The sequence below is a fragment of the Ambystoma mexicanum genome, chromosome 4p, assembly GCF_040938575.1.
Source record: "Ambystoma mexicanum isolate Mex_15411 chromosome 4p, UKY_AmexF1_1, whole genome shotgun sequence".
NCBI classification, from domain to species: Eukaryota; Metazoa; Chordata; class Amphibia; order Caudata; family Ambystomatidae; genus Ambystoma; species Ambystoma mexicanum.
The window spans coordinates 158,632,403-158,653,869 of NC_090927.1; the positions used below are offsets into that span (position 1 = coordinate 158,632,403).

The 21,467-nt window shown below is 41.3% G+C and overlaps 1 protein-coding gene across 1 annotated transcript in view; it reads left to right on the forward strand.

The window, feature by feature from the left end:
• Window positions 1–21,467, forward strand: part of DRC1 (dynein regulatory complex subunit 1) — a 742,360-nt gene that overhangs the window by 17,680 nt on the left and 703,213 nt on the right. The window contains exon 2 of the mRNA XM_069605601.1: window positions 19,933–20,020. Within this exon, the coding sequence (XP_069461702.1) occupies window positions 19,933–20,020 (88 nt within the window). The remainder of the gene's footprint in view (window positions 1–19,932; window positions 20,021–21,467) is intronic.

Here is a 21,467-nt window from a genome sequence, read left to right on the forward strand (position 1 = left end):
GAGAATATCATTCGATGATGGACAAGTCAAATAAAATAAGTCCTGATTGCCGCTTTTGTAAGGACACTAACTGCAAGGAAACTCTAATCCATTTGATTATGATCTGCCCGGCACTGAAGGATCAAAGATCTTTGCACAGAGATTACTTCGGGATATCGCATAAGCAATTAACAACTCAAGAAAGATGGGACAATTTGCTAAGAGGTCAAGATAAATGCGTAATTCTGACAATAATTAAATTTTGGTTCGAAATGACTAAGGAAAATTCAAAATGAATGAATGAATAGCAAATATTGATTGTTACTGATGCTCTCTTTCTATTTTTAGTAGTGTAATACAGAAATGAAAAGTTTGTAAAACCAAACAAAACATTTTAATAAAAAAAATTACTGCATAAGACTCAGAGTGAATCTTACCATATAGATACAGTGATCTGAGCAAACCTCTTAAGTACATTAAAGGTGTAACGTGTGTTTGGGTTGTATATTTACCCAAACCTTGTTGTTTGTGTTGTGGTACAAAAATAAAGCAACACTGTCACAATTGTATAGTAATCCCACAGTGTGATAAGGTTTTTTTTTAAAAACATGTTTTGGGGCATCCAAGCATTTTGGCAATAGAACGGCACCCGTGTTTCTTTTGTAATATGAACTGTTTGTATTAAAAGTTATGGAATATTAAACTGTTTTTTAACAGATAGGTGCAGTGGATTTCTTTAATCCTATCACATAACATAGCTCAAGATTATTAATATACGTGGAAAAGGGAAGGGTAGCCTGGTCTGGAGCTTAGTCAGGTTGCATGCTGAAGTGCCAGCGAGAAGAGAGTTGCAGTAGTCGAGGCGCGAGCCTACTTCCACTCTGGCAATGGTTAGGCGGTCTTGTGAGCAAAGGAAGGGTTTGATTGCATTCAAGAGTTTTATGGTGTAGGCGGCTGAGGAGGCAATTACATTAACTTGGTAGTTCATGCATAGGCTTGAGTCGAGGGAGACGCCAAGTGTTTTGACTGCTGACGAGACGGGAATGGTGCAGGCGTCAATCGTGAAGGCGCGGTAGGCTGGGTTGAGTTTGGCTAGGTAGGCCAGCAGACCTATGATCATGATCTCTGTCTTCTCATCATTGAGACAAAGTTGGTGAGTGACCATCCATTATTATTAAATGTTTTACATGTGTTTGTGTGAACAGAAAGAAAGGGATTGGTTTTAGGTACGATTGGTAAGGGAAGAAAGACAGCAGTATCCATCATTAGCTAATATGAATCTCTACAAATCAAACAAATTAAATTTATCAAATCTCCCAAATACTTAATTGCAATATTATACATAGCAGTATTGTTCCCATGCCACCTCTTTATCATTCTCACATGTTAGCATGGGTTATAACATAATTTATAACACGTCCTCTCCAACTTATTTCACTAAGTTGTTACACTAATTATTTATTTCTCATTATTCTTAAACCCCCAATGAGTTCACCCTCAGTGACATTACTTTACCTTTTACAAATAGTCCTCATCACCAAAGTGAAAGTCATTATAGTCCATATGGGTTTAGCTACTCACCACTCCCATGTTTAGACCTTTGTATATCACGTGTGTTATTTTGCAAGAGATGATTCTCGCAACCTTTATCAGGGATAGATCCCTCGATCCTGCAAGAAATGTCATTTTATTTTGTGTATCTCACAATTACTTAAAGCTAATCTCCATCTGTGTATTAACTCGCATACTACAGCTAACCTGTTTGAGTCCCACTCTTTTTGTTCTAAATGTTACTAAACACAATCCATAAACGGGGGATAAAAAACCCATGAAAAGACTGCCCACAATTTGATCAAATCAAGGTTCTTTTTACATGAGTAGATTAAATGCCATTTACTGTTTGCCTTTTCCTTTATGTCCCTGTGGGTAGTCAATCCCCCCACAATTATGCTTATATCTGCACCCTACAAATGCTTTGCTATGACTCGTTAACTGTATTCCAAATTTGAAGTCTGTTTCAGCGTTCCGCGTGCATTTTCTTGCCACTGGTGCCTTTTCAGATGGCTTAAATGTCTGTCTGCTCCTGATGACGTCACACGCAATTGTGTGTACCGTCCTCACGGTCCCCACGTTACCGCAGCCATATTTTGAGAAACCTCTCATTTTTCCCAACATTTGTAATGCCAAAGCATTATAAATACTGGCAAATGTCTCTGTTTACCTAACCTGCATCTTTCCCTGCAGATACTTTCCCTTTTACCTGTTGAAGTCCCTAAACACTGTTCCATTGTTAAATTGCATTTAGTTCCTTTGCTTCCTCTTATTGATTGTCTTAACCACGCCTATTGCTATGTCTAATCCACATGCTCCATCTAAGTTGATTAACCCCATCTATGAGGACACAAAGTTAATTTTTCATCATAAAGTTACTTGCTATTTAGTTTGGTTGCTATAGTGCCTTACTTGCAAGAAATACTTGCATAAATATATTTAATGTATTTTTATACCCCCATCCCTTATTTATTGTCTTGACTGCACCTACTGCTATGTCTATTGCCATGCTCCATCTAAGTTATTTAACACCATCTATGAGGGAAAGAAATGTTCATAATCATCACAAAGTTACTTGATGTTTGATTTGGTTGCTCTATAGCTTAAATTGCAAGAAAACCTTGCATAAATGTGTTTTTATACCTCCACCTTATACAAGTGGATCATAAAGTGTTGTATCTTTTTCAGAAAACCTCATTCCTTTTAAATCCACTCTCCACTGTCCCTGTTTGATTAAACAGCTCAATCTTACAATTTTACAATTTTAGTCCTACACCCCATACTCATACTAGCAGCACATAAATTATGGCATGTCTAACCTGTGTTAACATAGATTTGCTGCACTGCTCATCATTCCAATTGCCCCATCTTACCCCATTGGCTATGAATCCTGTGGAAATCCTCAATTATAGAAAAATAAATCTCATGATCCTTATTTAGGCCGAATTCAATTGCTTGCATTTTGCAGATGGTCCTGGCCTCCATCTGTCTCAGCAGGCCCTCCCTGTTTCCTTCTCCTTTGCTCAAAACAACGTTCTTCAAGCCAGCCAATAAATCTAAGTTACTGCTTGTTCTCTAGCTGATGTTCGGATTGCCAATGTTGCGCAGGGGGAATTTTGGTTCCTGACTCTCAATAGTAGCAAAATGCTCTTGCACTCTCGTCCTCAGTTCTCGTATTGTGCTGCCTACGTATATCTTCTTGCATACACATATTATAGCGTAAATAACAAATCTGGATCTGCAGTTTATTTTGTCTTGAATTTGAAATGTAGTGCCTCTGAAATAACAGAATTCTTGAGCGCTTGCACGTGCCACATTGTTCAAAACTGTTCCTCGCCGGCTGCAGCCATGTCATTACCGGTTCTTGGTTAACATTCAGTAAATATGAAGGGCTCCGTTTATTTTTCAAAGTTGGCGTCCTTTTGAAAATTAAAGTTGGCCTCTCTTTGATATTTTTGGTAAGGTCCTTTTCGAGATGTAGTAAATGCCAATGCCTCTGGAGTATGTTCCTAATCTTGTAATGATCCTTACAATATGTTGTTAAGAAATTGATCTTATAAGCATCCATAACTGTTTCCATTGTTCTTTGTTGTAAAAATTCCCTTCTTTCGATTTCTCATGCTTTCTTTTAAGCTTTCGTTAGTACCCCCCTCCCGAAACCTATCGGTTAGGAGGTCACATTCTTCCTCAAAGTTATGCATCTCCCTGCAGTTTCTCCTTGCTCTTATAAATTCTGTAGTTGGTATATTCTGTATTACATTCTGATGATGGCAGCTACTATCATACAGGTTGGAGTTTACTTATGCTGCTTTTCTGAAAGTTCGTGTCATGAGTTCCAGTCTGAACGTAAACTATATCGGTGAACAGCAATTCTTTCACAGGGTTTCTATACAGATGGTGGCGCTCGCATAGTGCCGCCATTCGTAAAGAAACCCTGTGAAATAATTGTGCCACCATCCGTAAAGAAAGCCAGTGGAAGAATTGCTGTTAGACCGTCGTGAGACAGGTTAGTTTTACCCTACTGATGTTACGTTCAGACTGGAACACATACTGCTTGATATTGAATGGATAAGCCATTTAGAGTTGAACACTCAATGATTAGAATCTACCACTGAATGTTATTATAAACCTAACAGATTGTAACCAAACTAATGGATGATGTATTATAATTTAGTACCTGGCAAGCGACAATGAGCTTGTTACAAGCAAGCTCATTGGCCCTCGCTGGGGTGTTACTTATTTAATTTTTTAATTTAATTTATTTGCATATGGCTTTAAAAAAAACCTTTACAAATTTGAACAACCAAAATTTAAACATGAAATCACAAAATACAGAATGAAAAAGAACATACAGATAAATAAGCAATTTCGTATACCAGATTAAACAGAATAAGGAGAAAAAAAAGGCCTTTACAAGTTAAATACCCAAAACTTAAAGAGATAAGGTTTCAAGATACAAAAAAAACATGGGTGAATCTAAATAGTTTCACATTCCAATCCAAGTAAAATTAAAGAAACAGTATTGAACAGAGAGACAGACTGAATACACACAAACTGAACATTAAATAATAATATCACCTTCAAAGCAAAATTTCAAACTGCATTATTTAAAAACATTCTAATAATTTAATATTTGGCTGCTATATCGTGCAAACTGTATCATAGCAGATGAAATAAAATCCTCCATGTACACTGTTCATCGATTCAAAATATCAAAGGTTTAAAAAATATACAGAATACTCATACAGTACAAAGTTCATAACTCTTAAAAAAAAAAGAATTTTTCGTGACTCTTAGACGTGACTAAATAACCCGCTTATATTACTGGTAACTTCAGAATTTGAGAGGTAATATCACTGCGGAAGAGCAGCCAAATTATATACACAGTTTATGATAAGTCACATTCATCTTTCAGGAATCTGATTACTGCCAATTGCAGCAGAACTTGCTTATCGAATAATATACATTTCTAGACTTGTTCTAAGTCCACATTGGATACATCTGACAGAAATCTAGAGAAATAAGACAATCTCCTAGATAGTAAAGCCGGGCACTCAAGCAGCAAATGTCTCAGCATTTCTTTCGACACATATTCATTACAATGTCTGCATATTATTGAAGAGCTCACTGGTTTTGTTCTTACAGCAATTATTTCTCCAGTGAGCATGACATTGAGTCTCAATCTTAAAAAACAATTTCTCCACCCTCGATTGGGAAAAAGGTACAAGTATGGTTCCATAGAACCCATATATTTATAGTATGAGACCATATGAGCATATAGCCTAAATTGGGTTAATTTCTGGACTGTCATTGCCCAATCAACATTTTGTAGAAGCTGTTTTACTTTTTTTGGGTTCACCATGAGTGTTGTCACAGATACACCTGCCCGACCCAACAATGTGTTGCAGATTTCCATCAATTTAAGTAAAAAAGTTGATTTCGGGCTGCCCTGCTTCAAGGGTACTGACAAATCATTATACAGATTGTTTTCTGTTTGAACAATTAGGTTCCGAAATAATTGAAGACATTTTCACTCCACAATACTTTTAAAGAATTGGAGTCCAAATTCGTAGCGAATAGCTACTATTGGGACACAGTTCGGTAAATAGGAAATAGATTTTCTGAGCAAAGTTGACTCTAGCCTGCTCACATCCAATTTACCCATAATGAATGGAATTTCACTGCCATAGAGTATTTTCGGTGTAGCTTTTAGTTTATAGAATCGTAAGAAAATCCTCCAAATCTCCGGTCCACTACTCGCACCTGAGTGATACATACTTTAACTTTTGAAAGATTTTAATATTTGAACACTATTTGCTTTAGCATTTACAAAAAAGCCCAAATAAATCATTGAATTTTTGATGGCTAATTTGGATTTGTCTAACTACCAACTTTTTGAGATTGAAGATCTTTTTCCGCTAAAGCATAGAATGTGTGATTTTGATGGATTTACCGATATGCCATTGTTTGCCATATAATTAGCAAATGCCCATAACAGATGCTGGAGTCCTACCGGTGATCTATCAAATAATAGGACGTTGTCAGCATAGGAACACCAGCAGAATTTCTTGCCTTAAAATTCGGTTGTATAAAGGCAACATTCTCAAGTCCCGGGCCTATATCAGAAGTATATAGATCATATAATGTCGGGGCGAAAATACACCCCTGTCGGAGTCCATTAGATGTCTTGATTGGTTCAGAAAGCCGACCGTCATTGCTCAAGCGAACTTGGATCATTGACTATTCGTGTAAATGGATTAAAGTATCCAGGATATCTTTCGGGAGTGCCAATAAGGCCAGCTTCTACCATAGAGTAATTAGATTCACTCGATCAAAGGCAAGAGACAAATCCATGCTAGCCAAATATACCGGAATCGCCCCCTTTTGCCAGCCCAATTCTTGCAGCAAGGAGATCAGCATTCCTCCTGCTAATGTGCCAATACCCTTTCTAAAGCCAAATTGAGATAAACCTTTTCACTAGTAGCCCATTGTTCAATCCTCTGGAGGAGAAGGCTTGCATATATCTTAGAGTCGGAGTCCAGTCGGGCTATAGGCTATAGGCCGGTAATTTGCAGGCATGGATCTGTCTCCCTTTTTGTAAATAGGGACAATGTAGCTCATGTTCCACAAGCTGGGGATGACCTTTGTTCTGCTTATATCTTCAAAAAGGAGAAAAGTAGAAAAAGGGCTTTCAACCATTTATCCTTATTACCCTTAAAGAGGGCATTTGAAAGTCCATTTGGGCCTGCTGCTCTAGAAGAGCTTGCCTTAGTTATCCTCTCTCTAATTTTTTCAATTGAGAAATTGCCAGACCATTGCAGTGTTTCCCTTTTGTGAGAATATTGTTGGCTAGGCTCACTGCTTGCATACAATTTCCTGAAATGTTCTATCCAGGTTTGTTCATTAATTGGATTAAGATTATGTGCTACCGGAGATTTGGAGGTTCTATTTATGAGCTGCCAAAAATGTTTTCTTTTTAGGGAGCTCAACATTTCCTCATCGTCCGCTTGTAGCATCAGAAATTTATGGTTTCTAATCCAATTTCTGTATATTTGTTTCACATATTTAATTCCCTGTATTCTCGAATTCTCTGGGAGTTCGAGCAAAAATATTTGTCTTACGGTGCGCCGTAATAAGGTCTTACTCACACGCACTAATGAGTCGTACTTATGTATGTGTTTGTGTGGCACCTGAATTTTGGATCTCTTTACCGATTTTTCGATGAGAGTTTTTACATAAGGGCCAAAGTGTTCATTTGTAAATCTAATTTTTTTTCTTCAAATGTAGTATTGTCATGGTCCTTGCAGAAGAGATCATTGCATGCATTTACATTGCCCGGGTGCCAGATAATCCTATTATTCCCTGTATTTAAGGTCAGATTACTTGCCACCTGCTTGAGAGAGGAACTTTTACTCGAAATATGCAAATTTAGTTCGAGTATCTTGTGGTCACTCATCAGTGTTGGGTGTAGTATGAAGCTCTCTATCATATTAAAGAGGTCAACTGATCCATATATGTAGTCAATTGGAGAAGATTTTTCACCTAATGTCCAGGTGATATAGGGGACATCTGGTCCCAGCAAATCATAAGTTGCTTTCAAGCCCCACGTTTTAAATACCATATTCCAACAGTAACAATCATTTTTTCTGTATGTCATGGCCCTATGTTTAGGTTCAGTTTTATCAGTGAGCTCAGCCTTTGTGTCCGGTGAAGTATCAAAAAATAATGCTGCTCCCTCCTTTGGTAGCAGCATATTTGTGTTCAGGTCCCCCATCAAAAGAATTTGCAGCCCTGAATATTTACTAAAACAATTCTCCATAATTACTTCAATTTCGGAGGTTACTTCGCATAGATTGGACCCTGGAGACCAGTATATGTTCCATATTAGCATATAAAATAAGATTCTCCACCTTTATTAGTGCCCCCAATACAGAGGGAGGAATTGAGAAAGTTTCAATCAGGGTGATGCCAATGCCAAGTTTAATTGCCAGGAGTAATCCCCCCTTTGGTCGGCCTAACTGACCTTTAGAAGCCAGGAGGTGGAGACACTCAAAGCCATCCATCTGAGCTTTGGTAGTCATCCACGTCTCTTGAATACATATAATGCTTTTAGTTCTTTATAGTTGACATAATTCGATAGATGAAAATAGATGAAAATAGATGAAAATTCCCTCGAGAATTCCATGACAATATTGCAAAGGCATTATCCTGATTTATGTCTGTTGTTTGAGATTTTGAAGCTGGAATATTGTGTCTCGAAGACTCAGAGCAAGCTATCTCCAGCTTGGATCTTGTTCTTCGAGGCTCGCTGAGTTTTTTTAATATTGTTACATTTCCCCCCATAGGTCCCGATCTAGCTGGTTCCTGTATATTTAAGCCCTCATTCTGAGGGCTGCCATCCCCGAAGATAAGTATGTCGAATCCTCTCCTATTGAACTGATCGAGTTCAAGTAGGACATTTCTAAATACCAGATTTGAGTAGAAGACTAGTCTTACATGGTCCAAGCAATGTGGATGGATAAAATGATGTCTTCCATGGTCAGATTGGCTAATGCTGGAATGTCGTTCAAAAGTTGCAAACTTCTGTTACGATTCATGGCGGGTTGAGCGCCGCAATCAAAAAGAGGACATATTGGAATGCTTGGGAGCTCAAGAGAGCATGGTTTTCTCCATTGAATGTGTTTGAGTTCCGTATCCATGTAATGTTTGGGAGAGCGTTCCTCTGTTTCTCCTTCGCAGGCTCCATCCACTGACACTTGGTTGGGCCTGGGCAAGGACTTAGTACCTGGATTATTCTCCAGGTGATTCGAGTATGGTCGAAGAGGGTTCAGGGACCTAGGTTCCCTTGAACGACTCGCGACTTCCTGTTGTATCGGATTAATGGCGGAATTCTGTGCTCCAATAGATGGAGGATCTTCCAATTCTTTGATGATTCTGCTCCTGATTGCCTCTTCCACCACTGTACTAATCAACAGCGCAATCTCCTCCTTACTCAGCATGCTTGTGCTTAATGGTAAGCACATGGGAACGAAAGCTTCTGAGATATTACCTGTCTTTAATGAGGGAACATCTGACTGCGGCAATTGGTTTAGTTCTATGGGTGGCACTATATCATTATTCAACTGAAATTCCTTTGCATCGGGATTCAGCACAGGATGCATATTGTTTCGGTTTTTGCCCTGCCCCATCTGGGGAGGCATGTTGTTGACGGGCAGTGGGATTTTTATACAGCATGGCACCTCCTGTGGGGCTGAATCATCCACAAAATTGGCAGTTCCGCTAGATATGGGGATTTCAGTCTCCAGCACAGTTCTATCTCTCAATGCTTCATCCACCACTGCCCCAACAGCTGAGCTATTTCGGATTTACTCATTGATATCCTTTCCGTGGGCCCCAAATCCGAGTTACTCACCATTCCGTGAGCCCCTGCGATATTGGCTTTCTTTAGTGGCCCCCCCCCCCTTTCTGTATTATTAGGTTCTGTCCACCCTGTACCAATGGATCCCCCTCTACCTGGAGCTCAGTTGTCGGTTGGTTCTGGCTTGGGTACTCGGGCTTACGTGAATTCGATTTCAAAAAGAGGCCATAGCTTTCTCTGTGTTCCATAGGTAGGGCCTCCATACCCTTTTCAGAGGATTTTTTTGTTTTTACCAGGTTTGGTTTTAGTTGGTGATGACTTGTGGGACATTTCATCAGAGAGGGAGTTAACTGGATTAGAGTATACACCCTCCCCTTGTTTATTTATCATATTTATGGGCTCTATTATTTATACATCAGAATCTGTACTTTGTATCTTCTCTTCTCTGATGAAATTTCTGCAAGTATTTTTAGATGTTTTATTTCTTCTATTGAAGAAGGATGAATTTCCTTTCCCTCTGTTTTTTTAAAATTTTTGATTCTTTTTATTCGTCGGATTCGGCACCCCATCCTTCTCCACAGATTGTTTACTCTTGGATAAGTATCCAGAGTCAGTTAATGTTTGTACATGCTGAGTCTGGATAGGGTCCACTCTTGAGTCATCCACTCTATCTGCTTCCTTATTTAGTGGAAATCCCATGGCTGCCAACTTTGTCACTAGCTTCGTGGGCAGAAGCTCCAAGGCATCCAAGCCCATCAAAATTCGTAGTTCCATGAGTTCAGTAGAGTGGGTTTTTAATTCCTGCAATATTGAATGGAGTAGCCCTCCCATTTCAGCGGGAGAGTCTGTCTGTGCATCGAATGTATTCAAAGGATCTAGCAGATGTAAGGACAGATCCCGCAGATCTCCTTCTGCTGAGAAGAAGTCTGGGGGCGTGTCTAGAAATGAAGTCTCTGGAATCATTACCATCTCCACTCTTGGTACAGTCCCAGTCAAACTGGCCTCGGATTCTTCCTCCTGTTGGATCTGTACTCAGCCCCCTAGACATATCATAGATGATTGTGCCACTGCCTCAGACTCCAACAGCAGAGAGTCACTTGGTTCAGGAGGAGATGGGGGGAGTGGCATATTCATAGCCATTCTTAGAGTATTTTTTACAGGGGTAAAAATCAGGGGCGCTGGACAAAATGTCGTCGTATAATCTTATCCCCTGAGCTGTACTGCTTCTGGTGGAGGGACCAGCTGCAGAGCCCCGAGTGTACACATATTCAATGCTGTTTCTCCGCATTGACATTCTGCTAGTAAACTCCCCCACGTGACCCTAAACTACAAGTCACTCGGGTCACTGCGACCAGTACACTTAAATGTAGAGAATGGTGTCTCTGGGGGTGGGGGGTTGATCCAGTCCGTCCAGTGTTCCCTAGCCACTCAGATCATGTTACACATCTTCAAATGTCAGAATACCACCTGATACATTATTATAATTGTTTATACAATGAGGGTCTTATACATACGTCTACAGGGATGAACACACGAGGCGTTGCGCTATGGACTGGAGAATATATCGAATGCACCCCAGAAGCAATCTCCCCACCGGACTGTCCTTCCGGCTCACAATCTTTTGCCCCCCCCTGTACCCTATACCCTTTGAGCGTTACTAGATTTCCGCCCGAGTTAGTAATCTATTAGCGTGGATATTAGACAAAGCCGACTGTTTCCGTACCCTTTGACTCCACAGTCTTGCCACTCTTACCAGGGCTTGACTATTCATTAGGGACACAGCCTGCCCCCACCAGCATTCACTTGGCACACACCCCGGCGTCTCCAACACACGCCAGTAATATGTACTCACCCTCTAGAATCCCATAAAAGTATACTATACTTTGGGCAATTTATGTAAACTGTAAGCTGCACACTGCACTGAACAGCGTACTTTCTGTACTTCCGTGTGCGCGTGGGTGCGCTACACACACTATTTTTGAAACTGAAAGGGGTGGTATCAGAGGCGTGATTAAGACCGCCGGCCCAATCATTTTGGAGCTGAAATCAAGGGAAAGGGGGGAGTTTTAGCACATACACTTTGAAATAAGTATGACACAATGATATGGCACAAAGCGTTATTGTTCCAATTTACAACGCTACAGTCACTTTCTATATTTACTTGAATCAGGCAACTTCCGTGTTGCCACGAAGGACGTCCGCTCCTTGCTGGTTCCGTTATGCGGATGAAAAGGTCCCTGAATGAAGAAAGTCTGTGACCAGCAGGCGAGTTCAGTAGCCTTTTCCCCAGCCAACAGCGTACTTTCTGTACTTTCATGTGCGCACGCGGGTGCGCTACACACACTATTTTTGAAAATGAAAGAGGCAGTATCAGAGGCGTGATTTAGACTGCCGGCCCAATCATTTTGGAGTTAAATCAGGCAACTTCCGTGTTGCCACGAAGGACATCCGCTCCTCGCTGGTTCCGTTATGCGGATGAAAAGGTCCCTGAATGAAGAAAGTCTGCGACCAGCAGGCGAGTTCAGTAGCCTTTTCCCCAGCCAAACGGGAATCCCTCTCCCCACAACATTCCTTTCCGGCAGGGGGGGTGGCAGCCACTCAGCCAATGAGGAGGCTCGGGACAGGGTAATCTCCAATCTGAGCCACCACATGGCTGGAGGCTGTTATCTTCCCCTGCCGACTCCCTCCCAAGTCCAAATAATTCCCTCCCTGCCCTCCCAACCCCACTTACCTTCTTTTCTGTCCATTTCGGGGGCGGACCGGCTGGGAACACTTCTGTCCCCAGTGCGTCCGCTCCTGTGCCGCGACAGGCCATCATGGAAAGGAAGAAGGGACAACACGTAGGCCCTTCTCTCCTTTCCATGTCGCCCATTTTTTTGTTTACATTTTTCACTATTTTCTGAATGGCCGCCAATGAAAGGAAGAAGGGGCTACATGTAGTCCCTTCTCCCTTTCAATGGCAGCCATTTTGTTTGTTTACTTTTTGACATTCATTTTCAATTGCCGCCATGGAACGGGAAAACAGACTTCATTTTCCCTTCCCTAGTGGCCATTTTATTTACTTATGTTTTTCTGTTCCGAAATGGCTGTGTGTTTCAGAACATTAAAAAATAACTTAGTACCACCGTCTTACGGACTGGGGTTCTAATAGCAATAGGCCCCTCGCAGGGGGGGCATTACCACTTCAGGTAATGCCCCAAGGCCTTTGTTACCTATGGGCCACGGGGCATTACCTGAAGTGGTAATGCCCCCGCTGCTCGGGGCCTATTGCTTAAATATACAACTGCAATTTACTGTTAAAATGCATGTCTACAACTGGCAGTAACTAACATGCCCTGTATTTGACTATCAGCCAACCTACAAATGGAAATCCCAAATTAAATGGCAAATTGTATTTGACTATAAACTGTATACAATTAGAACTTAATGCTTATGTGCCTTGAAAAAGCCCAAGAAGGGGCGAAACAGTAACACGTGCCTCCTAAAATGAGTAATGTTGGCACAATTTGTACGATAGTTATACTTGGAAAACAAATACATTTCTAAAAAAACAAATACAAGACTGAATTAACTAATTCAATCTAATTAAGGCTAGCCATACAGCCTAAACCCAGGTGCGTTTGGACTTGGCAAACCCCATTTAGCAATTTCATAGTTCGGCTGACTGGTGGGTATCAGTCAACGCCAAGCTACGCAGCCAGACAATACAAAATTAACTAACCCCAATAACTACTAATGCACAGAGGAAAGGCGTGCAACCCTTTACTCACCTCTTCACTGCCATCAGGCTGCGATGTAGGCATATGTTATTTGCAAGGATGTATTTTGAGCATGCAATTCGTAATCAACTTGACAGGGCCCCCCTTCTAGCATCCCACCACAACTCATCGACACTCTTAACCGTGGCAATATTCAGCCTTACTTGGTGTCACAATATAAAGCAACAAGACATGCACTGATTAGCATATTGTCAATTACAGACCACACTGCAATCATGCACTGCATTATTAATATTTTGGGAGAGACCGACAATGGTTAGAGCACTTTGTTGTTGAAACATCATTATGCCGGTATGCATGCAATGTTATGCTGTAATAATGTCATTGCTCATGCATTGATGTCAAAAATATCACACCATGTTTTTCCTTACTGTGCCTTGTATGCAATGATGTGCCTTGATAAACTATTTTACGCTCTGTAATGCTTACTCAAGTGACTATGCCGTGGCATGAATTCTGGTGCAAATTCTGTGATTAATTGCCTGGGTCTGCTTTATGATTACCCTCTGACACTTCAACTGCATCATGACTCAGGCTTGCATAGAAGCACAGTGTAATGCTGTCAGGCACTAGCAGCTAACATAGCCAACTAAACACTGTAAAGAAAATCAGTATTTGCATGCCGCCGGATCCCAATAAGGGATAGCTGGCTAGATCATTGTGAGTGCACTGTTATTATCTTCAAAACATAAGTGTCAAAGGTTTATCACTATGCCATGCCTTACTGAATGATAGTTAATCTGCAGTGGCAGGCTACGTACAATCTTTTAGAAACCCAGAACTATGCAACCTAACATACACAGACTGGTCAAAGTGCCTTGAGGCCATACCAATGTCAGATGAGTGTTCCTAGAGAACATGTAACATGACATATGAGCTGTTTGCCAATAATTGAAGTAATCATTTTGAGAAGGGGGACCAGTTGACTCCAGGTCCCCTGACACATAATTTGTAGTATTTGACTTTACATTTGTCAAACAAATACTTCCTGGGAGTTTAGCATTGGTTCGCCTGAAGAAATTGCACAAAAGGATGTAATACCAGTGGTTTGTAATATAAAGCCTATGTCTGGCAAAGTGGTCTCAGAAGGACGTAGATGTCCGGTAATCAGTACATATATGTCCACATGGCTCATTCAATTCGGGAGTTGCTAATCCAGTCCTGTTTTTACTTTGCATTCTGGGACTTGTAGACCTGAATCTACAATGGGAAAATCCAGAGCCACGTAATGACACAGGATATTTGTTCCCCGAATAGACGGGGGAATGCTGACATTTATGCCAATACTGCAGATGTGCTTGAGATTTTCCAGGCGGACAATCCAAGAAAGAATGTATCAAGTAGGATTCAGCTTTGGTCATAAGTGAACTCTCACCCCCAGGCATTGTGTCAGGTCATAAGCAAACTCTGTCATACCGCCTGCGCTGCGGAGGATGCAAAGCAGCATGAGCATGTTTCACCCAGCCAGCTGGGTCTGGTCCCAGACACCATCGCAGCTGCCACATGGAATGCACGCACGCAGTTTATATATCCCGAAATACACAGGATAGCAAAGTAACCCGAATTGTTGTGAGTTCTCTGTGACTATGATGTGGTGCTTTCAGTCAATTTGTGCTTTGCAGGAGTGAATAGGAGTCAATTCATAGTTCCCTGATATTGAGTGCCGTCCATTCACATCTGATAATCAGGCCAAATCCACAACAATATGTTTTTCTCTGCACAATAGGGGACTGTACTGTAGGGCACTGTAGCCAATGAAAAGGGCATATAAGGGCACAATTGTTACTTTCGCTGGCTGATACAACTATATTTTCATTTTTTTCAGCAAAATCTATGATAGTGTTTGCAGCAAAAAAGTGAATGCAAAACAAGGGTGTGCAACACACGAAACATACGAGGTCTAGAATGGGTTTCTTCGGTAGCTTGATGTTTCACCAACCAAACAAGACAGTGCTGACAATTGCTGCTATGTTAATCCCACAATCCTACATGCCTCATTCCATTTTGAATTTGGGAGATGCAAATTCAGTCTTTTTTTACTTTGTATTCTGGGACGTGTAGCCCTGTATTTCCCTATATCCAGTACTATAACTCTCAGAAAGAAAAATACAAAGGCAAAAAGGGGAATGTTTCTATGTATGCTCACAAATTAGAGTAGCACTGAAAGTATAAAAGGCCTGCAGACAAGAATTGATACTGGAGAACATACTATCCTAAACTTATCTGAATGTCCAAAACTTGAGCGGCTGCAGTAACTAATTAGAGCATGCAGGAACAGGATGGTGTAGATGTCAGCAAAGTGCGAACAAAAAAATAAACTTTGTTAGGATTTTCCCTCTCCAGGCCTTAGCCCTGCATTAAACCCCACAATCATTCTTCAAGAGTGTTCTGGGAAGCATTGTACACAGCCGTCTCCTCTGAAACACCCCAAGTTCGGGAGCTTGCTGCACACAAGGACATTGTTACAAGACAGTCACTATGGCTGCAATAACGAGAGGAGATGCAAGATGAAAACAAGTGATCATCACCAGGGTTACGGTGGCGCCTCCAGCAGAAAACTTCATCCTGTCATGGTGATCTCCACTTTCCACTTTGAAGAACAGTAGAGCAGGAAGGGTCAAACACTGCTCTCTTTTATCCGGCCACTCCAGTGGGTTACTAAAGCTTTTTGATTCTCGACTCAAAGCACACACTGCCTAAATTTAAAATATGGGCATTGCGTTAAACATACATGTCAATATTTTGAAATCCAAAAGTGAGGCTTAAATGCAGTCCTGGTTTAAACTTTGCATTCTGTGGCTTGTAGCCCTGGCTTGCCCCGTTATAAACTACAAGTCCCAGCATGAAAAGTTAAAACAAGGAATAATTCTGCTATGTATGGTGAAATGGAGCTGTAATGATTTTACAGCTCCGTTTAACGCTCTGCTCTGTTTTGAAGGAGTGACAATACGGAGGAGGGGCACAGAGCAGAAAAAAGATTTCCACTGTGCTTTCTTCCTCCATCAAGTCAGCATACATTATCCATTCCTTACAGTCGATGCTTGTCCAGCCCTGGTTAGTTTGGGTATTTTAACAGGACTTCAGTGAAGGACACACATAGTGCTTCTGATTCTAGTGGTTGAAGGCAGGACTGGTAAGACATAAAACTTGTTATTTGGTTTCAGTACCTGAGTAAAACCCTGAGCTTCTCCTACTTGGGAAATTCAAACATTTTCCCTTCTTCAAGTCCAAAACGCCTTCGATCATGGTCAAGGCTGCCTTAACCCCGCCGCTCCCCCTTTGAAGGCAGGCAGTCACTGTTGCTGCTGGAGGCAGATTATGTTAGATGAAAATGTTTTACATGACATATGGTGCAATTTCTGCTGTGCCCTGCTTGAGGACTTGCTGTGGTCCCCATTCAATGAGGTTCTGTCACAAAACATCCTGTGCACCCCATCCAGCCCTTGCTCCAATGCTTAGTGTTTGACTGCCTGCTGAGCTTGTCACTGTGTTTTTACACCTTGAGCATTTTATGCACCCTCTCCTCCAAATAATCCCCATATAGTCTGACATTTGAACCAGCACTGCAGAAAGGGCCTCCTTATCCAGATAGTTCTTCCTGGGTTCCTCCGTCTCTCCACTGTCCCTGTCAGACGAAGATGAAGAGCCCCCACTGGAAGAGGCGTAGGATGAGGGAAGCTAGAGCCCTTCTGGATTTCTGACGTTGTCATGCCTCCAACCGCAATGCTTTCTGACAAATGTGGACCAGCCATTTTTCCAATATTACGGATTCCCACAACTGTTTCTTCAGGGCCTGCCCCATCGCAGCAGAAGAGTAGGGTGAGACTCCTCAGACGTTTCAGGTGCCTCCTTTTGGAATGCATGTTTTCTGGAGCTTATGGCAGTGCAGGACCAACAGCAGAAACGGATCATGAACACTCTCCAGTGGCCAAACCACCTGTGCTGTCACCAAACACACATACCCAGCTGAATATTGGGCAATACGCCAGTCATGTGCACTAAAACACAGTAATCTACTGCAAAAGCTGGACCTGCCACCAAGATACAAAAGGATCTGTCAGATTCAGTCCAGATTGGCCGCAGACCACTCTCCCCACAGGGCCTACTGGACAGTCTTCCAATCCAGCTTATGCACCGTCAAGTATGCAGAGTGCCCCAGAGACATTAATCTCCCACACGCTACACCAGACCAGAGCAAGATGAAAAACAAATTGGCATCTCTACTGGGGAATTATTGCTAAGGCACAGGGCGAGCTCCCAAGACGACAACCTTACATTAGGCAACAGGCAGTAAAGGGCTCAGTTCCCAACCACCTACCTACCTGACTCCTGAGCAGGGGTGATTCCCCATTCTGGGCAGCAAGCATGGCAGACTCTTCACCCAGAGCTCAGCAGGGGTTGCAGTCAGAAGGGAGCCACACAATGTCCTCTCTCCTAAAGCCCAAATTTGAGAGAATCCCCTAGCATCAGGCAGCTCAGCTACTCACTAGAATTCCTGCCAGGGTGGCAGGAAACGTAAAACAAATGCATGATGGGAGATATGAGCGTTATGCTCTTGGAGGAAAAGGGTGGGACACATTGTTGATAAGGAAAAGGTCGAATTGGTTCCTGGTATGGAGGTTGGGACCTCAAAAGTAAGAGTACTGCAACAAGGAAGAGAAGCGTGGAGGAAACAGACCATTTCATCCAGCAAGCCACACTGCACCCATTAGTCATTCCTTGAAGTTCATCTCCAGTTCAGACCCAATGAACAATGCTTTGTTAGTACGCAAATAAGCTGAAGTAGTTTTTGTGGAGAAAACGGTGCCAATGCTACACTGTCATTGTTGCAGCAGGTAAATGATCTCCCTGAGCTGCCTTATTGGGATAGGGAAAAATAAAGAAAAGCTTTATAATAAGGATTTAAACCAATCGTGCAATAATATACAGATTCTAACCTGACTAACCCTTTTACATTTGAATATTTCTCTATTGGTAGATTTGACTACTGATTATTTGTATCACGTTTCACACAACCTTTTTCTAAATCGATTTTTCTCCCTTTCCTTGCAGTGTAATAGAGTAGACGTGCCTGCGTCTGTAAGGTAACACCTTTAGTTTGTTGGAGAAACAAATCTCACAAATCATTCTCAGATAGCAGCAGATTTAGAGACCGCTCTATTCTCTTTCAAGACCAGCACAAGAGCAATGTGTTCACTCTCGCAGGACAAACACTCAACAACCAGACCTCCACCTTGATAGGTCAAACATGCGTGACCTGCCAGGGGCAAAATTCTAGTATTACAATTTGGAAGGAGGCCTCCCTCCACTATCTAATTCATACAAATGGCAGACAAGCCCGTAATGGATGAAGATGTCCCTTACACAATCACTTGACTAGCTCCGTCCATAAAGATCATGTAGAATTATGACAAAAATCTCCATCTTCCTTGTGTGAATTTCTACAGTCCACATCGGAGAAGGGAAGGATTCCTACTGCGATGACGCCATAATGGCATGCTGTAATGAATAGTCTTAATATGTGGGTAAATGACGATATGGGGGGATATCTGAAAAGCTGCATCATCACATACTTCATATATACACATGTTTTTAATATTTTTCTTTTTATCCTAGTGGACATTGGGTAGGGAAGTCCCCATTTATTGGCTTGAGATATTGCCTGTCCTTGAGGGCTCCCTAAAGGGACATGTACTGTGGAACTGCTGAGGCAGCGTTTTCAGAGGCTCTCGGGGTAAGTGGTTGAAGGTCACCAAGCTGCCTTCTTTGGACCAGACCAGTCTGTAAGAATAGAGCCTTATCCTTCGCCAGAGGAATGTTAGTTGGCAGTGGCCCTACACCCCTCACCTAAGGAGGTGGAGACTGTCAGACCAGAGCAACCGACCTGGAAGTAGAGAGCGACGTGATGATGGGAGGCGAGATGGAAACAGAAGGTGGAAATGTATAATGCATGCTATTGTTATGTTTTGGGCGCTGGAGAGGTCAAACAGAAGTGACCTCTATTGCAAGGTTCCCTACCATGAGGGAATTGAGAGAATATAAGGAAATTGGAGGCGGGTTGGGTTGGGTTGGCTTAGGCGGTGAGCTAAGGTAAATGCTGTATGTTTAATTGGCTTGCAAGTTTGTAATAAATGGACGTTTCCTTCATGAGCGCAATGCCAGATTCGATCCAGCTGACATATTTATAGATCACCTACTTTGGCTTGAAGTCACTTCATATATCTTTGTTATTACAATAAAAGATTAATTACATTGTCCCAAGCAATTACTCTTGAGTACTCACTGTTTTGGTTCCAATTTACTCGTTTGTACAGTGATGTTAACCATGACTTGTCATGTTGTACCGTGTTCAAATTAAAATAATTTCACTCAAAAATTGAATTGACCAGTATGTGAAATATACATTGCTTTTGGTCTGTTCTAAGTAGGAAAAAAGAAATGATTGGGCATTCATACACATTCATGTGCATATCCAGTTGGTGATTACAGGATGTACACATAAATGGGATGATGCACTACTTGCCTAGATTAGCATTATTGTGTAGTGGGGGCAGTGGCATCTCTGCGCACGCTTAATTCCGCCCACATGGAATACCATGTGTCTTTGTGTTCGCCCAACTGAAGCACGCACATTTTCACTGATGCTGAAGGACTTCATTCACTGGTGCTAAAAAGGTTTTGTGAATCAACCGCAGGTATTGATTTATTTGCTGATACCACTCAAATGATGTAGTGTAAGTAAATTCCGACATATCATCCAAACAGGGAGGCTGCTGGAGAAGATCCCGATGCATGGAAAGAGGTAAAAGAAGACCCCAGACGAAGCCACAAGCAAGTAGAAGACAGCAGACAGGTCAGACATACTCTGTGTTTGGATTTGACTGGTTAATAGGGGACACATCACAGGTTTCTAAAAGCTTCAGGAATTTGTAAGGGTTAGTAATCAAGATGGTGAAGTACAGTCCTTCTAGGTTTGCATGAATGGAGGCAAAGTCTTAAGTGTGGGAATGGTGTTAGGTGTAATATTAATATAAGCAGCTCTTCCTCATGTTAATCTTCATCGATATTGATAAACAGTTAATAACACCGTGACATCTCGTAAAACCTTTTTAGTAATGGACAGAACAATCTTTCTTAACGTTAAACTATTCCATATTCATAATTACAAATATAAAGTTTGCCAATTTTTTTACTGTTTTTTACTTTTTCTTCACAAAACTGTAGAATAGGAAAACAGACACACACTGCAAACAAGAACCATGACGCTGTCACTTTAAGTCAGCCGGGATATGCTGGCACCGATTGTGCACTGTACTAACAGTTGAAACCAATTCTTTTTTTTTTATGGTGTTTAGTTTAAAGGATCTCATCCTCCTGATATTTCCTCTGAGTGCATCTCCTGATTTCACAGATTAGATGGGTGGGTTATATATATATTCTGCGATGATGCTCCTTATGTCTAACTTGGTTAGTAACTTTTCCTACTCCACCATTCTTTAGGCAGAATAGAAAGGTGTCTTGCTAGATCTAACTTATGTTTGGGTAAGATTCGGTTACCGTTGTTCATGCTCCAGGCAATGATTTCACTAACCTTTCTTGACGATCTTACTGCTTTCAAAAGAGCTACCTTCCCGGTGCAGATGTTATAAACATCCTTTACGCATTATACATATGCAACCCTTAGTTCTGTTCAGTGTCATGCCAGAGAGGAAGACTGGAGTGGTGGTGCTCTTAGATTTGTAGACCAATTACCCTTGTAGCTGGGTGCACACCTTGATTATTATAGTAATTACTAGTTTTTTAACAATGGGAGTGGGGTGCAAGGGAGAAAAACCAACCCTGACACTAGGTGGTATACAATAGTAAAGCACAGCAGATGTCCACAGTCTTGTGGAACACTCCCGTCCCTTGCACACCCTATAAATGTTGAATAGACAACCACATTTTTATAATGCTCAATAAAAAGATTCTATACACACTTCTCATTACCTGTGTGGTATCGCTTTTTTATATATATATATATATATATATATATATATATATATATATATATATATATATGTGTTCAAACAAAGATTCATAAAAAACAGCAAAGTATGTAAAACATACGGTATGCAATTTCTTAGTGTGCAATTTTTCAAAATATTCTTCTCAAAATGAAAATGTGATCTGTAAACATTTCATAAGTTAAAACCAATTCTCATCATTGTTCAACTTATGCTCAGTATCAACAATAGGTGTCAGATGTTATTTCTGCTCAACGCGTTTCGGGAATTCTTTCCCTTCTTCAGGAGCCCCTA